The 20,907-nt window shown below is 37.3% G+C and overlaps 1 protein-coding gene and 1 long non-coding RNA gene across 10 annotated transcripts in view; one reads left to right on the top strand and one right to left on the bottom strand.

Annotated features, from left to right (window-relative positions):
• KCNT2 (potassium sodium-activated channel subfamily T member 2) overlaps positions 1-20,907 on the bottom strand; it is a 115,358-nt gene that overhangs the window by 34,518 nt on the left and 59,933 nt on the right. For all 9 annotated transcript variants that reach the window (XM_059854482.1, XM_059854479.1, XM_059854481.1 and 6 more), the window contains 6 exons: positions 17,488-17,668; positions 15,263-15,427; positions 13,604-13,740; positions 11,691-11,754; positions 6,922-7,030; positions 1,559-1,667 (listed from right to left, as the gene is read on the bottom strand). In XM_059854482.1, the coding sequence (XP_059710465.1) occupies positions 1,559-1,667; positions 6,922-7,030; positions 11,691-11,754; positions 13,604-13,740; positions 15,263-15,427; positions 17,488-17,668 (765 nt within the window). The remainder of the gene's footprint in view (positions 1-1,558; positions 1,668-6,921; positions 7,031-11,690; positions 11,755-13,603; positions 13,741-15,262; positions 15,428-17,487; positions 17,669-20,907) is intronic.
• The window catches only part of LOC132331240 (uncharacterized), a 34,705-nt gene that overhangs the window by 7,836 nt on the left and 5,962 nt on the right, over positions 1-20,907 (top strand). The window contains exons 3-6 of the long non-coding RNA XR_009487518.1: positions 2,956-3,297; positions 3,411-3,533; positions 8,552-8,671; positions 16,183-16,254. This is a non-coding gene — a long non-coding RNA (uncharacterized LOC132331240). The remainder of the gene's footprint in view (positions 1-2,955; positions 3,298-3,410; positions 3,534-8,551; positions 8,672-16,182; positions 16,255-20,907) is intronic.

Here is a 20,907-nt window from a genome sequence, read left to right as displayed (position 1 = left end):
CAAAGCAGCTTTATGTCTGCAGTACAATGACAAATGTCCTTATTTTGGAGTCTGTCTGAGAATAAATGCTCTGAAGAGTGCTGACTACAGTAGATAAATAATAACTAGACTTCTTCACTTTTTCAGTCTTTCTCTATAAATACAGAAGAGTATTCTTACAGTAACATATAGTGTACATTCTTACTGAAACACATTATTTTAATCCTTCTGGATTCAAAGTAATGCTACAACTATTTGTGCAAAAACGTTTTTCTTTTTGCTCCTAGTATACAATGGACCAGACTAGAAAACAGTCATTTTTACTATGCTGGTTACATCTATTAATGCTGATTGTAAAAGAAATCTTAAGCACTTCTGAATTCTGTGGCAGTTACTTTGCATCACAGTTGGGAATCTGTAAATGATCAATGTGCCTGTGCTAAACAATGAAAAACTGAAGTTCCTAAGTACAGCAGAAAACATTTCCTTTTTCTGTGTCTGGTTTTGTGCTGAAGGAAAATTCCCTGACAGCTGTTAGGAACACTGCTCCTCTTTGACATGCATGTAATATGAAATAACTGGAACAGGCTCTGGGTTCTGTGCATGTCACAGAATTAAAAGGTGGGCAGATAAAAAAATGCATACAGAATGCATTTCACCACAGTGCTCAGCAGGTATCCAAACAATGTTTTGTTGTCTTCCTTCTAGGAGATTCTAGTGCACAGTGCCACTAGAATCTTGACATTTGTTGTTCTCAGTAGTAACAGTTCCAGGAAGAACTCCTGTTTTCCCCATTCTGGGCAAAGGGGAATACTAGAAATGTCATATAGAAGGTTAAATAACTCTGCTTATAAATATATATACACTGGGTTCATGATTACTTGAAAAAGAAGTTAGCATGTTACAAGACTTATGTAGAGTATTTGCAGCTATTCTATTTCTACAAATATATTTGGAGATTCTCTCTTTTACTGCATCTGTGCCCACGACATTTCAATCAAGAACACCTTATTATTCCAAGAATACAGCATAAAAGAGATACACCAGATCTGGTAACATTATTTTAGTGAATTCAGAGAAGTTCTACTGTGACTGTGCAGTCTGCAGAGACACCATAATTCTGCACCCCTTCCAGCAGTGTGGTCATGTTAAAAATAAAAATCATGTATGTTTGTTTGCCTTTTAACATACAGGCACAGAAGAGCAAATACCATATATCATCAAAAAAACATTTATTTTTTTAGTTCATCGAAACACACCTTCCAATTAACCTATTAGGACAGGTGTTCTTAGGACTTGGTGCTCATAAGTAGAACTTTGTCTTCAACCTACTAAACCAGAAATTCAATTTTTTCATATTTTAGATGGTGAAGTGGCACAACAGCATGCAACAAACTCTTAAATACTGGGGGGAGGGAGTCTTCTCTTCAAAACTATACTGCCTTGAGTAAGGCATTTTGATGTTTTCATTGTGCAGAAAGTTCCATTTTCTTTTTTAAAACTGTACTGGTGTGGGAATTCAGGGTAAGCTGTTTTCCAACCATCAGCTATGACTTTTTCTATGGCAGTATATACTTACTGTCCCCTGGATGTATGAACCAGCAGAGTGATTAATGTGGACGTAGCTGGACATACACAATTTAGAGCTAGCATAGCATACTTGAATTCCTCTTCACATACAACATGATCTGTAGGGAAAAAAAGAAGGATGCAAATTGTTTTACAGAAATACTTTCAACTGAACAGAATTATCACTTCTTTGTCTAGGAAAATGGTGAAGATGGATCAATCAAAAGTTGGCCCAAGATCTTCATTTTCTGCTTGAACCTTGGAAATCAGCTGTGTATGATTTTTCCTGTCTGTGCTGTCTAACATGGATGGCTACTGTTTTAAATCCAGATGACAGTTAAATGCTCTCCAGTGCTTGCTGATGGCATGAAAAGGAAATAGAAATTATTCTTTAATGTAATTCCCATATATGTGTGACAGTACTGAAATGGCTATAAAAAGGGACAAGCACAAAACTTGGAACTGCTTGTCAGTGTAGAAACATAAAGTCACAGAGGTTTTGTAAAACCATGAAGGCATTTAATACTGTGGCAGTTTTTTCCCCTCTGAATTTGGTTTTTGGTTCTTTTGATGGTTTCAGAATTTGCTTCTAATCAGAAAGAATATTACAAGTAGTACAGCTGATGATCAAAACATGAAAATTGCTGAATAAAGGCAGGCAAACAACCTTCCCAGCTAGACCTGAACTCTGCACATCTGCTTCTGGTGTCACCAAGGTGACACTGAAATCCTTAGAACCACCTTGCCTCTCTAAGCTGCTTTCCTGACAGAATTTACAGTATAGCTGTAAGCATGACACTTCCTGAAAATAAAAGTGAAAGCATGTTGTGCCTTCTCTGTTCCTTTTTTTTTGAAATATCAAGAGTCTTTTCAGTAACAGAATCATTTACTACTGAATTGAGTAATTAATTCTTCTATTTTCTGAAGATCAGGGCCTATTTAAATGTCATAGGGAAGGGATGAATTTAGTTATATAAAGACACTGTCAAATATAGGACAAAATGAGATTTTTCTTCCTGTAAATATGTTTCAGCTGTAGCAATTAAATATTTTCTGCAGAAAGTTTTTCAGCTAGAAATATGTTCTTTTAGTTGACCATATGCCATTAATAAACCTACTTGAATTTCAAACCAGGGATTTTGAGAGGGTAAGGCATAGTCTGTGGCTTGAATGGAATATATGCAGTCCATTACCATTAGGGAGATGACAAAGATTCATGGAGGTGAATACCAACTTCCTGACACTGAAAGAAAGAGAATTCTTGCTATTTTTTAATTTGTATAGGATTTTGCCAAATAACCTCCACTTATTTATTGTTTGGAATGTTGTGATATTAAGGCTAAACATTTTGAAAATACAAGAACAAAAAAATACACAGGGTAATGATTTAATCCTCTGTTATTTCAGATCTTGTATTTGAACCCAACTGTAGATGCTGGCCTAAATATATACAAATGGAAGCTCATAAATCACAGATGGCACAATGAAGATGAAAACTGTAACTTCAGTCCTCCAGATGCACTCTACTCTCTAACATCTATGGTGAACTTTCTTGGCAAGTGTTTATGTAAAATATCATGTTTTAAAAGAATACAGCACACAGCAAACAGAGACTGCTGTCCTACAACAGCCTTTTAATCATGTCTGTAAGAGATTCACGTGGTGTTGTCAAGTGTTTTTACATCAGGAGCCTTGGAGCTGGACTTGTGGACTATTTTTGCACCTGTTGGAGACTCTGACCTTCTGCAGGTAAGTCTTGTATTAGACACAGACCCAGTCAAAAATGCTTTGCTCATTTCTCCAATTATTTGACAGTTTATAGCCTTCCTAGAACATTAACTGTGTTTTCTGTGTGTGCTCAGGACTTGTATTGAGGAGGATCACACAGAACTTTGTCTGCTGCATCTTTCAGAAGTGAGCAGGGAGGAAGCAGGATGAGAGCTCTCCCCCTCCTCAGGTCTGGGGCATCAGTCGTGGTACAGCAGGTACCAGAGTCAGCAAATTTCTCATGCAGTGTGACAGTGAGGCAGCCCAGGAAATTGCAGTTTGTCTTGAAGTGAATATTAAATATGTCAAATCAGCTTGACAGAAAAAGAAGTATTTTGATTGAGTTTATACTAAAGAAATATTACATGTAGAATTTCCCTAAGTTTCTGTTGAAAATATATTTTGACAGCAGTTTTGTTGCTAAGTCTGTCTCAAATGGATGTAGTAATGCAGTGGGGTGAGTTATGGTTTCTGTGATGTTACTGAGGATAAAACAGACTCAAAATACTGATTTATGCCTGCAGCAGCAGTCATGTGGTAAGAATGACCTAGACCTAGCACAATTATTCTGAGAAACCTTACTTTTGTCAATTTGATAAGTTAACATGACCACTGCCAGATCTGATAGAGAAAAATGCCCATCCATTACCTCTAGACTATTTTTATCTGTAATTGGACAGATTAATCATCTGCTGCATTTAATATCCATTTAGGTGAATCTGGACTATGTTTCTTTGAAATAAACTACTGAAGCTTTTATGTCAGACTTCAACTATCTGTGCTAATTCATGGGTGTATTTTGAATAAATAGAGAATGTCAAAATCCATCCCCATTTCCTGGAATTGTAATTATATATAATTTCCAAATATTCACATATACACACACATACACTCAAAAATTATAAAAGTTTTAAGTTCAGCTCAGAAAATATTGAATTTAGTAGTCTCTGAATTGCATAAATATATTGCCCTGCTGTGGAAAATCTTCACTTTATTTCCCATTTGTGCTGAAATGCAAGGCCAGGAGCTTGCACCAAGGGTACATGGCCTTTTGTAGCCTTGTGTGTTTGAAAGAAAAGTGGGAAGATTAAGAATCTAACTGCCAGCATTATTGAAAGAAAAACTGGGCATGTCAAGGCATTTTTATATTGGAAACTACGAGGGAGAAATCAAAGTGTTTCAGCTTAAGAGATAAGATAGTTCCCCATCTGATGACGGTCATGTTAACAGTGGCTGTGCATTTAAAGTGTTCACACCTTAAACCTGCAAAGGGTTTTGCTGGGGCAAACATTTATGCCACTGTAGCAATGTAAGCAGGTTAATATTTTAAACAAAGTAGTTAAAATCCACTGTAAAAAAAATCAGAAGGCACAGAATGCAAGGATGTGTGTGTGGCACCAGGTGGAAAGTCAGGAAACCTGACTTTCTGACAGGTCATATGAGCCTGGCCAAGGTGCCTTCATTCTCTTGCTTTGAGGACAAAAATAAGTTCTCATTGTCTCATTAAAGACAAGGAGGATGTTTAAGTCTTGTTTACAGGATGGGAATGCATTAGAACAATTCCTTTTCCCATATACTGTTCCTACTCCTATAGGAACATGCAGTCAGTGTCTGAATTTCAGGACTGCCTCATGCAATCCAGGAGGACTGGTCAACCTAATATAAGCTGCTGAGAAAATGGGCTTCTAGTGCTTTATACATTTTTAATGTAGTTAAATGCTAAACTTTAGTTAGGAGGACTATTTGGTAGTATATCTTCTAAATTCAAAAACTTCATTTTTGACAGCTGTAGTCTCTAAACCTCTGTGTAAAGGAAAAAAAAAAAAAAAAGGATGAAGAAGAAATCCTATTACTGAGTATTTCAGGTTTATAAAAACGCCCAGTATTGTTTTGGGAAACCTCTGGAAGAAAATAGTCATTTTTTCAAGGAATATCAGATTTAAAAGAAGCTTTTACATTAAGGCAGTAATAAAGCAGCCCTGAATCATAATAGGAAAAGCACTTAGGAAAATGTTCCAGATGGTTGTGACAAATTTCACTCGTAAACACTCTGGACAGGTCTGTAGTCTGCAGCTCCCACTGGGTACATGTTTCAGGATGATGAAGTGCTGGGTGACATTAATACAAAGGGAGATCCTCTCAGGAAAATGTATGCCAACTAATATTGTTCTCATGGCTCCAGCAGTGCCTAACCATCTGCAGTAGGTGAGCATCCAGTGGTGATGCTGAAGGAAATTTTACCAAAAGAGGTTTTCTGGGTTTTTTGGTTGTTGTTTTTTGGTTTGTTGTTTTGTTGGTTTTTGCTTTTTTTTTTTAATATGGTCCAAATTCTATAACACTTTGAACAGACATGAAAAATTGCCTCTTTTTTAGAAGTCTAGTTGTATATAAGCTCCTACAGAGACAAGCCATTAGGAATAATGAAACTCTCTTAAAAGCACAATTTGGAACAACAAATTAACACAGTTACTGATAAAGGAAAGCAGCCATGGCTAAGGGAGCAGGGATTATGTTTGTGCAGGCTGGTTTTAAGGGGGAGATGAAAAAGTACCATCATTCTCATCACAGCATGAACCTTATTCCCCTCTGTGCCATTTCATAGCTTGAGATTACACTTTATAACTTCAGAACTGCTACTGATGGGGTTTCTTCTTCTTTCTAACCCAGTGGTAAATTCCGTAGCTTTTAAAATTACAGCTTTAACTGTTGCTCTGGAGCTGTTCTGCTGGAATTTACTTTCTCATCACATTCTGGGATGATGGAGGAGACTAATATTTTCCATAGAGTTGTTTTTATTTTTGCATGAATCAGCAATCTTTTCTTCCTTGGAATATAATTCAAGAAAATTGAATTTTCAAAATTGTGGCTGAAAAGGAAAGCTGCTCTTCTACTTCAGAGCTGTTTCTCCAAAAGTATTTGTGTGTTTTTGCACATGAGCATTTTTACATCTATGTACTTGCATATGTGACTGTTTGGATATAGACAGAAAGAAAGAGGAATATATAATGCAGAGAAATAGTCTGTCAAACACAAGATGGTAATCTCTTCTTACAATAGTGGATTTTCTCAGATCTCTTAACATCATTTTGCATTTTATGCCATGGTTTCTAAGGCATGCATTTTACTAGATATAGATATGAAATTAAATTATATGTCTCTTTCCAAAATATTTGCAAGTAACTAAAATCATGTTTTCCATACCACTTGGTAAAAACCAGTCTAATGAGAAGATTCTTCCCTCAATCATTTGTTGGACTAAATTTGAATAGATCTTCTTATACACCCAGAGTAACTATGTTTTAGGAGAGAGAAATTAATTACAGCCATGGGTACAATAAGCTGGAGACTAACCTGGATCTGGAATAAAGGAGTACTTATACATCAAATAATCATACTCTCTATATTATGTAGCATAAAACTGTTAATTCTTAAAAGTGTTTGTAAGTAAGTCTTTACCAGGGCTAGGATGTGTATTATTTTACAAAACTGCACATCTAATCAGTTTCTAAGTAGTGAATGTGCCCAGGGATTCTCACTTTGTTGTGTTCATGAAACAAACTGTCAAACACCAATGAGTGCTTCAAATGAGAACAGTCTTCCACTTACCTGCAAACTTGATGTGGAATTTATTCTCAGGCTTCAGGATCTGAACATACAAAGGACAATTTGGAGCAAAGTCTTTAACTGCCCATGCTCTTAAAATAGTTTGGTGATCCTAGAAGAAAGAGTACAAGGGGATGCCAATGAAATAAAAATATGTCAGATTAGAAAAGGAATCTATTATCAGACTTGTCCATTGAAGAAAACTCATTTTAGGACCATGTGGCACCAGCTGGTATGGATGTTTATGTGCAAGTTATATAATTACTATTACTTATTAATTTCCAGCAATCTTCCACTAATAAGGTATTTTGACCCTCTCCTATCTTTCTGCAAATGCTAATGATTGTGCTGTTTGGAAAGGGGGAGCATTTGGATATGGAATGATTGTGTGAAAACTTAAGATGGGAGTGATTAGTCATGTCTAATTAATCAAGAATTATGTAGCAGAGATGTCCTTCCAAAGAGACTCATAATTAAAATAGCATTAAATGATGACATCAGGAACTGAGAGTTTAAAAGTGTGGGTAATTCTAAAAATATCAGTTTAATTAAAAGCAGATCTGAATTTTTGTGGAACTAAAACATTTGCACAACGGATGTCAGGATTTAGCCAGCTATTAACCAAAGATTCCAAGAGATTTTTCAGGCTGTTAGTTTTTGTTCTTGTTACCACATGGCAAGAATGAGTTAACTGCAGGGTGAACACTGCTACCCATAAAAGTCATCTATGTGATAGTGCATTCCTGTTTTGAATTCTGTGATGTAAGACTAATTCCAGGGTATCATCCATTGGTTTTCATTTATTTCAAAACAAAAAGAAACATTTCAGAGCAGTATCTAGGAAGCCATTCCTGGATTGAATGCCTTACCTAGTCAAGAAATTGGTGGTATTTAAAGATAAAATGTAAAGAATGATTCATTATGTTTGCAGCATCAGCAGTAAGAAAAGGTTTCAGACTTGTGAACACAAGGGAAAATCTCTGCCTGGAACAGAGTGTAATTGACATTTTCAAACCATAATATTTTATTATTAATTGAGATGTTACCAGGTTTTTCTACTAGAAAAACTAAAATGGAGTCACAAGAGGATGGCAAAATATCTTATTTCATACTTTTCTTATTAGTAGTTTTATAGATGTAGGATTGCTCTGCCCAGCCAGGAGATTTAAGAGCATGGGTGTAACCTGCTCTAGGTTTTCCTTGTATGCAGCCACTTTTTTTTTTTTTTACTTTTCTATAACATATGGCAAGTTATCCTCCTCAGGATTTTGTTTCTGTGTGCTGTTGGATTTTCTTCTGTTTTTCTTAAGGTAATGACACAGCAACACAGTTTAGAAGCAGCAAATGACTGGGTAATGTGCTGTCACACAGCTATGCTACATGCCTAGTAATATAGTTATCTCTAGGTTAGATATTTTCTTGGATTTTTTTAATTACAATTTTTTTTAAAGCCTGGTTTTATCAGAATGTGCAATAATTGTTAAATATAAGAATAAAGATTTCATTATAAAATGATTCAAATTACACTATTTGGTTAAAAAGTGGAACAAACCTAGACCCATAGATCAACTCAGTGGGTATGCACTGTTAATCTAGTACCCTTGCATTATTGTTTCTTTTTTTCTCTTTCCAGCTGGTATATCCATGTGTTTGTGTACAAAAGCTCCTTATTTGGTTCCCAAATTTTTTGCTCAGTTATTCTCCCAAATTCCACTCTGAAGAAGCACTCCAGGGGAGAGAAAGAAAAATACAGGTTGGTACCTTAAGTGATTTCTTAGATCCAGTCTCTTCATACATATTGTGGCTCTCTGTTGTAAAATGTAGCAATTTCTATGCTATATTGCAGTAACTTTAAAAAATGTTCACCTTTCTCCCAATTCATGGTATATATGTACACACAACCAACAGAGGTAACTGAAACAAAATTATGCTTCTGTTCCCATTATTAAATATTTGTGTCTTTGGAAGGTGAGGGGAAAAAAAAATATATCCTCTTCTATGTGATCTCCACACAATGAACTGCACTCAGTGATCAAAAATTACCACAGATACAAATGGTGATTAATATAGAAGTGATATTTAAGTTCATGTATGAAAATCTGCAAGTTTTAGAGTGGGTGTATTTCAATCACAAGAACTCAAGGAAATGCATTTAATATGTATTTTGAAGTAGCTCTGTTAATTGAATCTCTTTTTTGCCACACATACCTTGATAAATTAGTTATACCCTGCTGTTTGCATCCATATTGTGATGCCATTAAGGCATTGTAATTTAGATTGCCAGTACAGCAGAGTCACACAATTTGATTAATGAAAGGGGAAAAAAAAAAGGTTCAAGCTTGAATTGGACCATCTCTGAATTTTCAGAAAGCCTGGGAACAAAGCTGTGAGCAACAGCAGAAGTGTTGTCACTAGAAGCTATTAACTAACAAAATAGCAAGCACTGAACAGCCAGGGGTGTCCATGGCAAATGAGTAAATCCTCTGCTTGAGCATTGGAGCTGGGGGGATAAAAACCCTCACAGGCCTCAAAAAATCACTGGAGTAACAACAGCTCTTCTGGTCAGGAATCTCCTCTTTTTATTTTGACAGCTGTCATGCATAGGAGAGGATCCAAGGCTCTTTTAGCAGTTTGTCAGCTTCTCAACAACAGCAGGGTAAAGTCAGTGGTACTCATACAGACTGTTACTTGGATGACAGCTGAACTTCCTTCAGCCCTGTGACAAACAAACCTTCTGTACACTAACGTGAGGCTGGAGCAGTGTAGGAAATACAATAAATTTCATTTCACAGCCCTAGGGGGCAGTAAGACAAAATAGTTTTTAAAAACTTTTAGAATTTTCTACTTGCAGTATAAATAATTGCATTTCCTGTGAAAAGGTAATCTGACAGCAAAGGAGAGAACAAGGCAGAGGTGGCATCTTGTTTCAAAGCTTCAGATGCCACTGACCCTGAGATGTCACTGTGGCCCAGGGGAAGGGACCAGGAGAGGGTCTTTGGTGAGATGTGCCTGTTTGTGTGCTCCAGGTACAAAGAGAAATGAGATTTGACAGAAGTCTGCAGTGGCAGCTGAAGGGTGCCAGGTACCATCCTGGTGTTTCCTGAGGGCAGAAAGGAAGAGCTGCAGTGGGCCATGGCTCCAGAGCCAAAGCTGCACCATGCAGAGCCCACTGCCTGCCCTACAGCAGAGTCCAGCAGAGCTGAAAATTGGCTTTTCTTTGCATAAATGCTGAAGCTGTTATAAGCTGAGATGAACAGCTGACTGGTGGTACTGCTGTCCTTAATGCTGCATAAACCCTCCCAGTGCACTGTAAATCACACTCTGATTTTATGGGATTTCTCATTTGTAACCACTGTGCAACTCTCAAGTACATGATGTGAAATGAGATGTTGTAGCTGATTTATTCTGAATTATGAAATCATGGCTGATTTAGATAAGACACCCGGGCTATTTTGGAATTTTTCAGTCTCCTAGAAGTTACAGGGATTTTTCCAGGTATTTGCAAGAACTCCTGCTCGTTCTTACCTTTAAATAGCCCAGACCCTCTGTCACTTCCAAGCAGTAGGTCAGCCTTGCTTGGCTACTCTGGGATTACTAACTGCCAGTTCAGTGGCTTTCACTGCTGTATTTTCAGGAGTCTATTGCTGATGAATCAAATTCAAAGTCCTTAGGTCAGTAAGTTTAAATGTCATAGCAGGAGCACAGGTTTATGTCTCATGGAACTCAGTGAATTTCTGCAAGGGCTGGGTCCAGAACAGGATCTTAGCTAAGATCTTTTAACTAAGTTCTGATGCCAGCTGAAGTAGCAAATGATGGAGATATTAAGTAATGTTACAGATATCATGCAAAGCTCTCATTTCCCATTTTTTACTATATCTGTTTTCAACACGTAGAAAGATAATTGCTATTTCTTAAAATGTAGCACCAAAGCAGTATTTTTAGTTAAGATTGCTTAAAATATAGTTACTGAATTATAAATACTGGTTTCTGTCTTGTTAGCCAATTTATAAGCATCTTCAGGGATACTCAGTCTAATACTGAACCCCTTTGGAGTTCAAGATTGAACAGAATGAGGCAAGACTGCAATAATTTATTGTAGTGCACATGGTGAAAAATTTCAAGTTATGTCCATAAATCCATCCTCAGTGAAATTTTTTTCTGGATATCTGTGATCAGTAAATAATTTCATTAGCTGGAAGAGTTCTAGTTCATACAGTTTTATTCTTTCATCACAGATGCCCTGCACAGAAGTTGGTATTAGCAGTGTTCCTTTGTGGACAGTAACTTACCTGACTGCAAGTAACAACCAGCATGGGCAAACCTATAGAAAGTTATTTGAAGAATCTTGCAGTTTTTCATTTTTAAAAATGGCCAATATGAAAAATGGTCAAATAGTCTCATATATACTGGTTACTTGTATTAGTCACAAATTTATTTATGAAGTTGAATTCAGGCTTTACTTCATTAGTTCTGAATTGCTTCTGAATTTACTTCATTAGCTCTGAATATACCAGTCAGTTGATACCTGTCTCTTTTCTGATTTAATAAATACATTCTGATTTAATAAATAAATTGAATATCTAGAGCAGTTCAGGTACTTTGAATATTGACAGAGCAGCATTCTTGGAAGTGATTAATGACCAGTTATCAATGTAGCCATTATCTACTATGAGAGTACTTTAATGCTGTTCTGCCCTTGTTGTATAAAAACCCTGAGAGGGAAGTAAGGGCAGTAAAACCTGTCCAACCTGTCATTTCTCCCCCCAACTTACAGCTGCTGTCCTGTCCACCTCACAGCGGCTGCTCAGGATGAAACAGGCTTCAGCATTGTCCATCCTGGAAGAGAGGAGACAAACCTGTCACAGCCCAAGCTGGTACCCACTGGACTCGTGTCCCACAGTCAGTCTTGCACAGAGAAAGAGAACACAGACAGAGTTGAGTCTGTTCTCATCTCTTAGCCTGCTGACAGTAAAAGCTGTGCCAAAGTAGTAAAAGCAGAGTGGCCTCAAACTTAATTTGCAAAGTATTTATCTGCCATGAGTATGGCAGGTGAATAAAGAGCACCAGTCTGCCTGGTGTGCAAGAGTGCAATATGCACTCTTATTGCTGGTGAGAATGAACAAGAGGGGCAGGTAATGACTTGTCTTGCCTAGTGAGAGCAGGAAGTTGGGTAGATGTACAAGAATAATGTGTTTGGGATAAATAGCAGACATGTCTGTGTATATATGCATTAAATGAACTATTTCCAGTTCATGGTGTCTTTGATTAGAAGAAATCATATTGCTCTGTGAGCAATTCTGTGAGCAATCAATTGCTCTATGAGCAATTTCAGCTAAGCATAGGAGTAGCACTGGGAAGAGAGGGTCTTTACCAAAGTTATAGGAAAGAAAATTCAGTAAAATTAGAAGAGATTTTTTTGCAAACATTCAGTCTTTTCTAATTGGCTATTCACTATTGATGCAGTCACCCAACTGTTGGTATTCCTTTACTTTTTGGTGTTACCTTTATCATGTTATTTTGACATTGGTTCACATATAATATAGAGATACATTTTGATAATGAGACCCTTCTTGATTATTTTTTTGTTGTTGGTAAACATTACTTAATTTATTAGGAGAATTTTATCATGAGCCTTGTTAGCTCCTCAGTACATTATGTTCTCATTAAAAAGAAATGCACCAAACATCTTGGGTACTGGGTTATATTTCACATCCAATGTTCTATTAAATTCCCACTATGCTTCTTCCCTCAGGAGAGGTTGAAAATTATTCTGTGACAGGTACATTCAATTACATGTTCTGCAGGAAAAAGCACAGTTCCACAGCTGACTACCTCCAGGTTATTATAAGTGAAATTCAAGATTATATTTAGGGAACAGCCTAATTTTAATTCTTGTAATGTGTAGAACAAGTGTCAGCTAAATCCACATATGAATTCCTTCTTGAAATCAGCAAGAAAGCAAAAAGGAAAAAAAAACAAAAGAAAGAAGGATCTCTCCAAAAGAAAATTTCTAATTTTGAACAAAGCTTTCTTGTCTTGTCAAATTTTAAACACTGTTTTTCAGTGGCAGAAGTCTGAGAAGGTAACACTGCTCATGAAGCTTCTCACAGATGAGATTCTTGGAAATAACTCCTCTCAGGTAAAGAATGACACAGATAGCCAGAGAGGTAATGGCTTAATTTTAGTTATCTGCAACACAGAGCAATGCAGATGAGTTAAATCAGTTATGTGCTAAGAATCACCTTTCCCTATCTTTGGAGAGTTTAAAGAGATGACCCTTCTGCATGAATTTCACTGTGAATTCCTCTGCAGCTCAACTGACTGAGCACTGGAGGGAGGTGTGTGTGAGGAACTCTGCTTGACTGATGTGTTTTGATAAATGTCACTCACAATTAATTGGCAGAGAGCATCTCTTGGAAGTATGTGGTAAGAGGAGGGCTCTGAAGAGTTCAGGTATGTATAGCAGAATAGTTGATTAATGTTACCAGCCTGAACTTAAAAAAACCAAACTGTACATTGGGTTCAAAATTTCAGATATTAAGAAAAACAAGTTCTATCAAAGAGCTTTGCTTCACCTTCTAAACAAACACGGCCTTCCTTCTAGCACAGCTTTCTTTGCTTGTTAAACTTATTCACCAAACAGTATGAATGAAAAAGTAAAAAAGAATGGACAATATTTGCCTACTTAGCTCTCAATAGGTCTTGATCTTTTAGGGCTGAGCCTTGCAGGTAGATAACTCTTTGGGACCACATTGGGATTTGTAACACCCTTCGGACCTGAGCATCCATCTCCGTAGGACACAAAATAACCACATAATAGTCCTGTCAAAATAGGGAAAAAAAGGGGAAATAGTCATGGTTAATGTTGCTGGAGAATGAGTCAGAAGTGACTTGAGATGTCAAAAATGTCTCGGATAAGACGCTGACAGACAGAATTTATTTCCTCAAAATTTCTCCTTCACATTAATGGGCCAATCCAAACTGCTTCCTGTGCTACTTGGAAAAGCAAGGATGGTTTGAAGGATCCATAAGTGCACAAATGAAAAGGAGGGAGAAATGGAACATGGGAGAGGAGAGTGAGAGCTTAGGCCAGGCTGGTCATAGAAATATTCCTTTCTGCAACACAGAGATTTCTGCAGAAAGCAAAATGGCTTTGGATGCAGTGCACCATCTGTGTCCTTCAGCTTCTCCATGCACAGAATCATTAAGGTTGGCAAAGATCTCCAAGATCATTGAGTCCAACTCAATTTCAGCTGTGAAGGGAATGTATATCAGCCCTTTCAAGTTACCTGTGCAGTATAAGGGCTTTTGTTCTTTGTTTCCAAAGTATCACAGAGCCTGCTTCATTCTTCAGCTTAGTTAAGGAAATGTTGTGTTTCAATTTGTGTTTGTACCTATAAAGAACTGTATTTCTTTGTGCAATTGCTTATGCCTCTTACTGGCTAATTGTTTTGGGGAGTATTTTGGATTTGGGATTTGGGAAATTGCTGCTCAGCCATTTGAGGGTTGTATTTGTGTGATTCTTAGAGTAGTTAATGAAGCATGATACCACAGGTAACTTAGTGAAAGACATAGAGAAGGTTTAGTAAAAGGCAGAGTCTGTAGCAAAGGCAATGATAATAAATCCAAATTGATATCTCGTGGAAATGAGCTTCTAGATGTTCCATAAGCCATATGACAAGTTTGCATTACCTAGGGAGTATGTGTGCACTAACAAAATTCTGTCTTTGTCCCTTGAAGTACATGCATTTATTTCTTCATTCCCACAATTCCAAGAGGATCTTATCTCTGCAATCCTGGACAATGTGCTCTAGGATGACCCTGCCTGAGCAGGGAGGTTGGACCAGATGACCCCCAGTGATGCCTTCCAACCTGACCCATACTGTGATTCCTTACGCTGGCAAAAAACAAAGCAAAATGTGAAAACCAAAGGATGTTTTTAATTGTGAGGATTTTTGGATCTAGTCCCAAAACAGTGGGAAAAAATAATTTGAGTACCTTTCATTTATTTTCCGTTTCAAGGTAGAAAATCTAAGGAATTTTCAAGGAAATACCTGTTTCTAAAAAGGCTGGCACAATTCAACAAGACACTAATTCTACCTATTTAGTCTTTTCCCCTCAATACCTCAATTTAAAATGCCTCCAAACTCTGAATCTCAGCTTCTTACTACAGGTATAGCTTCCCAATTCAACGATCTATTCCCAAAATCAATTTTATGACTTTGGAATAATTTCAGAAACTTTTCTTCAAACAAACAAACAAAAAAACCCACAAAGAAAACAACAACAACCAAACAGTGTTTTGAGGGGTTTTTTGGGGGGTTTATTTTTCCATTCTCAGTACCTGCAGTCTGGGGTGGGCATAGAATTCATTTAAGAAATCCATGAGTAAGTCAATCTTCAGAGAGCTCACACACAGCACGACGTGCTTTTCCGTCTGAGCTCTGTATCTGCTGTAGTTTCCTCCGGACTTTTGCCTCTCCATCCACAAATATGCCAGCTGTTCAAACTGCAAGAGATGCTGGTTGTCAGTGAAATAGAGACCAGTAGGTGAGGGCTGCAACTCTAGAATGACTTGGCAATGTAGCATTGTTCATCTCACACCCCTATGAAAAGCTGCCCTTAGCCCCATTATCTTTTTCTTTGTAAAATGTTCTCTAATAAGGGGATCGCAAACCACAGCAATAGTGCCAGAATCTATCACACACAAACAGCAGTAAAAATTCATTAAATTACCATGGGAATACACTAAATCTCAGGAGTTTAGAAAAGAATGAAGGCTGGTACCTTAATCCTTTAAGTATTTTATGCCTCTGAGCTCTCTTTTTCTAGTATTGTTACATAATTGCTTCCCTCGTATGAAAGGTTAAGTTTTCACACACATACTGTGAATATATCTGGAAAGAGGCACCATTTTCTCTTAGTTTGGGCAGTAACTCTTCCCAGACATTTTATAATGTTCTGAAGGTGATGTTCTGTAAACTCTTTTATCTGCCTTATAATTTTAGATACAACTTAAACACACAGCAGCTGTTCATACAGAATTTTTGCCTTTGTCAGCTGAACAATATATGCAGGTGTGAGAACACTGTAGCAGTCTGTAAAGAAACACACAGGTACCAGTTCAAAGCTTCTTGTAAGTAACACAGGCTTAATATTGAGATCAATTTAACTGTATGGCTGTGTGATAGCATCTTTTTCTCCTCCACCTTCCACTGATGGAGAGACTGGATCGTGATAATAGCTGATTTCATTTCATTGCAGGGCTCAGGAGAGAATGCCTCCTACTCCATTATGTGTATGGAAAACTATATGAACCCCATTATCACTACAAAGGTAAAAAATCAGTAGCTAATAATAGGTAAATTTATGTGAAATTCCAGTAGGTTCTAGGTTATTTACTGCTCCTGTGCAGCTCTCGGGCCTGAATTATGTATCAGAACCACCTTAAGGATGAAATTTCTATGTCCCAGGAAATTCCACATTTCTTAAACAGAGCACATTTTAGTTTTCAATAGAATATATATTTTACTAATTTTTTACTGAGTGAGAATATAATTGTGGTGGTGAATATGGCTATGAATACATACATTCAATATTTAATTAGAGTGCTAAATAACTTCAAGAAAATTAATGCTGAAAGCTTGAGCTTCCACCCTCCCAGGGCTTGTGTGTTGTCTGCCCACACTGAGCTTTAGTTCTCTGCCAAAGAAGCAGAGACTGGAAACTATGGCTGTGTGAGAAACTTTGGAGCTTCATGGTCTAGCAGGTCTACTGTAAGCTTTGATAAAAATGCAGAGTGCCTCCCCACATCCTCTTTTTCTGGCACAAGGGCTGGGTTATCACCCTGTGTGGAACAGTGAACATCCTGGCAGGGTTTTCCATGTAACCTCAGGGTTTCTGTCACCCAGCCTCACCTAATGAGCTGGAAAACACTTGGTACAAATTTGTTAAAGCTGACTGACTCCTTGAAATCCTTGGATTTTCATAAATTGCTTTTTCCCTGTTGAAAGTGTTAGAAGTCCTAAACTTAGGCAGGCATGAAAAATTCCTAACTGTGCTGCTGGCTCTGTGTGCATGTGTTCCATACACAGCTGTGAACCCAATTTGCTTGAGTTGCAGATTTAATGAGATTTTTTTCAAGTTAGCACTGAGCTGTAAGAGTAAGAGAGGAAGTGGAGAGGACCAAGATTAGAAACAGGGAGAGCCTGCAGAGGAAAAGCTGTACTCAAAAAGAAAGTGCTGGCTACTGTTGTGGGTTTTTTTCTAATTGCTCCATTAATAACAAATCCATATCTCAGGATAAAGGAAGGCCTCTGTGGTACATGATTTGTGCAGAAAACTTTCATCAGCACTTGAAAATTGTTATCAATGCCCTGTTTTTTAGTATAAATCAAGAGTATAGGAGAACATAGGGGAAAAGGGGGGGAAAATCACAACAGGAGAGATAGATGGTTCTTTTTTCTGACATTTTCTGTGCAATAATAATAGTAACAATACATTATTTCAGTTATTGTTCCTTTGTTTCAAAAACAATTCTAAAGAGAAAAAAAAAAAATCCACATTTACCTGTATGGGCAACACCACAAGAGCAACACAGATCATAATGACAACAAGCAGCTTTGAAGGCCATATCTTGGGTGTAACATCCCCAAAGCCCACAGTAGAAAATGTCACTATGCAGAAATAAAGGGAGTCAAAGAGAGTCAACCTGTTTCCTGCTCGTTCCAGATGCTGAATTCCACAAATACTACGTAGAAAAGAATGAATAAAGACATGAAAAATAAAAACTGTTCAAGCTTGATGATTATATGTGCAGAGAACTATTTTCAGAATTCATAAATTGCTTAGCAAAGACATTTTTTTCAAAGAAAAGTAAAAATTAGTATCAAAGCAGAAGTGCTATATTGTTACAACTTTCAAGAGTCATTTGTAATAAAAGAAACACATTTTTGGTTATTCTAATATGACAGGCACAACTGTTGCTAGGTTTTGCTTGGTGGCTGTTGTGAAGGAGAGGTGGTATATAGAACATCATGGATTGATGCAATTCCTTTCTAAACCAGAACAAAACAGATGGTATAGAGCTGCCACCATTCAACATTTTCTATAGATATGTTTCAACTTTTTCAGGGAGGTTTGCTGCCATGGCCAAGAAAACTGCACATACAGCTTTCTGTAAATCTGTCTCTCTTTGTGCTGGTCCCTGGCCCTTTCTGTGCAAAGTTACTGATGTGAACCAGTTAGGAGAGCACACGCTGCACATTGGGAGGTTTCTGCTGGCACAAATGGGTACTGACTGTCTGGAACAAAGTGAATGTGAGAACTGCAGAGTACTGAATTATCAGAGGAAAGAGCATCCAGGGTCAGCCTCCAGGTAGGAAGTGGGAGGTGGCAACTGATGAGATTCTGCTCACTGCAAGTACAGAGTAGAAATATGGGGCTGGGCTGGGTCTGTAATAGCAGAGCAAGTGGAGTTCACCCCTTCCAGTCACACATTCCTGAGAAGAAGTAAACAGCAGCCCAAGTTAACTGGTAATTACTTTTTTTGGAATAAGCATGATGTGCTTTTGGTTTTGAGAAGCTGTAACAGAATCTCTCCAGAGGTCATCCTGCTATTTCAAACATTGCAGATTTCAAAAATATTTCACTTTGTAAATATGTATCATGGCAAAGAGCTCCCCAAGCTTAAAATATGATCTTCTTTGATACAGTGGAATTACTTAGTTCAGTTCAGGCTTTTAAATTATATGCACCCATCTAAAAAAACCCCAATGTGTGAATCACCCTGAACAGCACTTTTCCCCCTTGGAGCTAGCAGGATGATTTCTCCTCAGAGAATTAGATAAATAATTAATAAATCATGCCATATTCCTCAGTAATTATTCTAGAACATACTAAATATTATTTCTTCATGTATGGTATCCAGATGGTAAGAGTCCCTCATTAATATCTGCCATGGGAAGACCTTTGCATCACCAGGGAGACCCTGTGTTTATAACAGTGTTAGCAGTTGTTCTTCTTTTCTCTGTTCTGTTCTCCAAATATAATTTAGCTGTGGGCAGTGGCATTTCCAGAACATATGGATCAAATTCCCTGTTTCCTTTTCACAGTTCTAGCATTTGTAGTTTTCACACATCTCAAAATGTTCTAAAAAGGGTGGGCTTTTTTCCCTGTTGTTTGCCTAAGTTTCATACTTCAGTCAGAGCTGATATTTATATTCCTATCCAGTTCATCCCACATTTTTCACTGGAGTTGTAATCCAGATCTTCCATTATTTCACTATGTTCACAGTTTTGCTGGGGTGGTTTTTTTGGTTTTTTTTTTTAGTAAAAGGATAATTATATTTTTGTCCCTGAAAATACTAACAGAAGGACTGTAAGTAATTATGCTAATGAAGCTTTCTTTTGGTCTCAGACAAGGAAGTTTCTCAGCTAAAGCCTTTCCTAGTTTTAATATGAAATAATGAAGTATATTGTAAAGGCACTGAAGCATGGAAAAAGGAGCTATTTTAATATCAACATTCACATACATTACATGTAGTTTTAAAAGCAGAATGGAGATGGATTTTTAATTCTTTATTTTTATTACTCCTATTCACCTGTGTGCATTTTCTTCTTTCTAGCTGCCTTTTGTGGATATATCCCAGAAACACCTTACCTTCACTTCAGGAATCAAGCTCATAAGGGCCAGGAAAGCAGCAGTTACACTGAGCCAGGGATATGGTTCCCCTCCAACAGGACTAGTACACCACTGCCCTCAGCAGATTAAATATCTGCAGATGGGGTTGTATTGAACCATAAGGCATGAGCCTATCATTGGTGGAAATGTAATTTTTCTGGTGCTCATACCTGGGAAATGGCTTGGTGTTTGTAAATGCAAAAGGGTCAGCTTTATTCCTTGTGTCTGAAAGGATGGATTAAAATATAAAAATTTGGTACCTTCAGGCTGGATTTTTTTCTAATTTTCAAGGACTTAGAATTGTTTATTTATTCATATTTTTGTAAAACCTTAATATTTTTAATAGCTTGATGATAGAAAAATTCAGGTCTTGAATTATTGTTGTTGTTGTTATTAAGATTTCCACAGCCAGCCCACCCAGCTGAATTGAAATAAGGGAATATACCATGAACCATTGCAGCCTTTTCTTAGTGAACAACAGAATTCCCACTGAATTTAGTGAGATCAGGATTTCATTTGATCAGCTCTACCCCCTTACAGTTCTATGTACTCCTATTTCTTAAAGCCATCAAAATAATGTGCCTGATCCAAAATGTTGTGGATTTAAGATGTTTCTCATTGAACTTAGAGGGCATGAGCCAGAGCTTCACACATTTAGTTAACAATATTAAAGTCAGCAAGACAAGGGAGCTGCTTCTTTGCTGAAGAAGAAATTCAGCTCTTTTAACAACTCGTTGGTCAAATTTATTTCTTTCCTCAAAATTATTTGCACCTCATTTGCAGTTCTGCCAAGCTGTACTTGAAGCCTTCACTCTGCATACAAGGGAATGATAAATTCAAAATCAGGTTACCAAGTCTGGGTGTTTTGGTGCTCTGCTGTTTGTCTTTACTGGAGCCAGAGAGCACCAAACTGCAGAAAAAACTGTTTTTCAAAGAGACAGCTTTAAGGGAGTCTAATTAAAAATTAAAATACTACCTCTGTGACTACTCTCCCAAGAATATTACACTTTCAGCTCACCAGCTCTGTCTTTAGAGAAATGTTACTCAGCATTGATAGCACATTCCCATCTGTCTGGGAATTACCTGATTACACTGCAGAGAGAGTGCAGTGGAACATCAGTGGGTGCCCAAGAAGCCAAGTCCACATGGATTAGTTATTCCATTCCCCACCACTCATTGACATCTTTGAATGCATCCCAATTCCTAGGTGAACAGTAGTATCAGCTTTCTTTTTCAGAAATGAAGTGTTAATCATTACTTTCAGCATAAATTCTGCATGTAAAAGTACACTTCTTTCTTATGTTTCCT

The sequence above is a fragment of the Haemorhous mexicanus genome, chromosome 9 (genome assembly GCF_027477595.1).
Source record: "Haemorhous mexicanus isolate bHaeMex1 chromosome 9, bHaeMex1.pri, whole genome shotgun sequence".
NCBI lineage: Eukaryota > Metazoa > Chordata > Aves > Passeriformes > Fringillidae > Haemorhous > Haemorhous mexicanus.
This window is presented reverse-complemented; position numbering and strand designations above follow the sequence as displayed.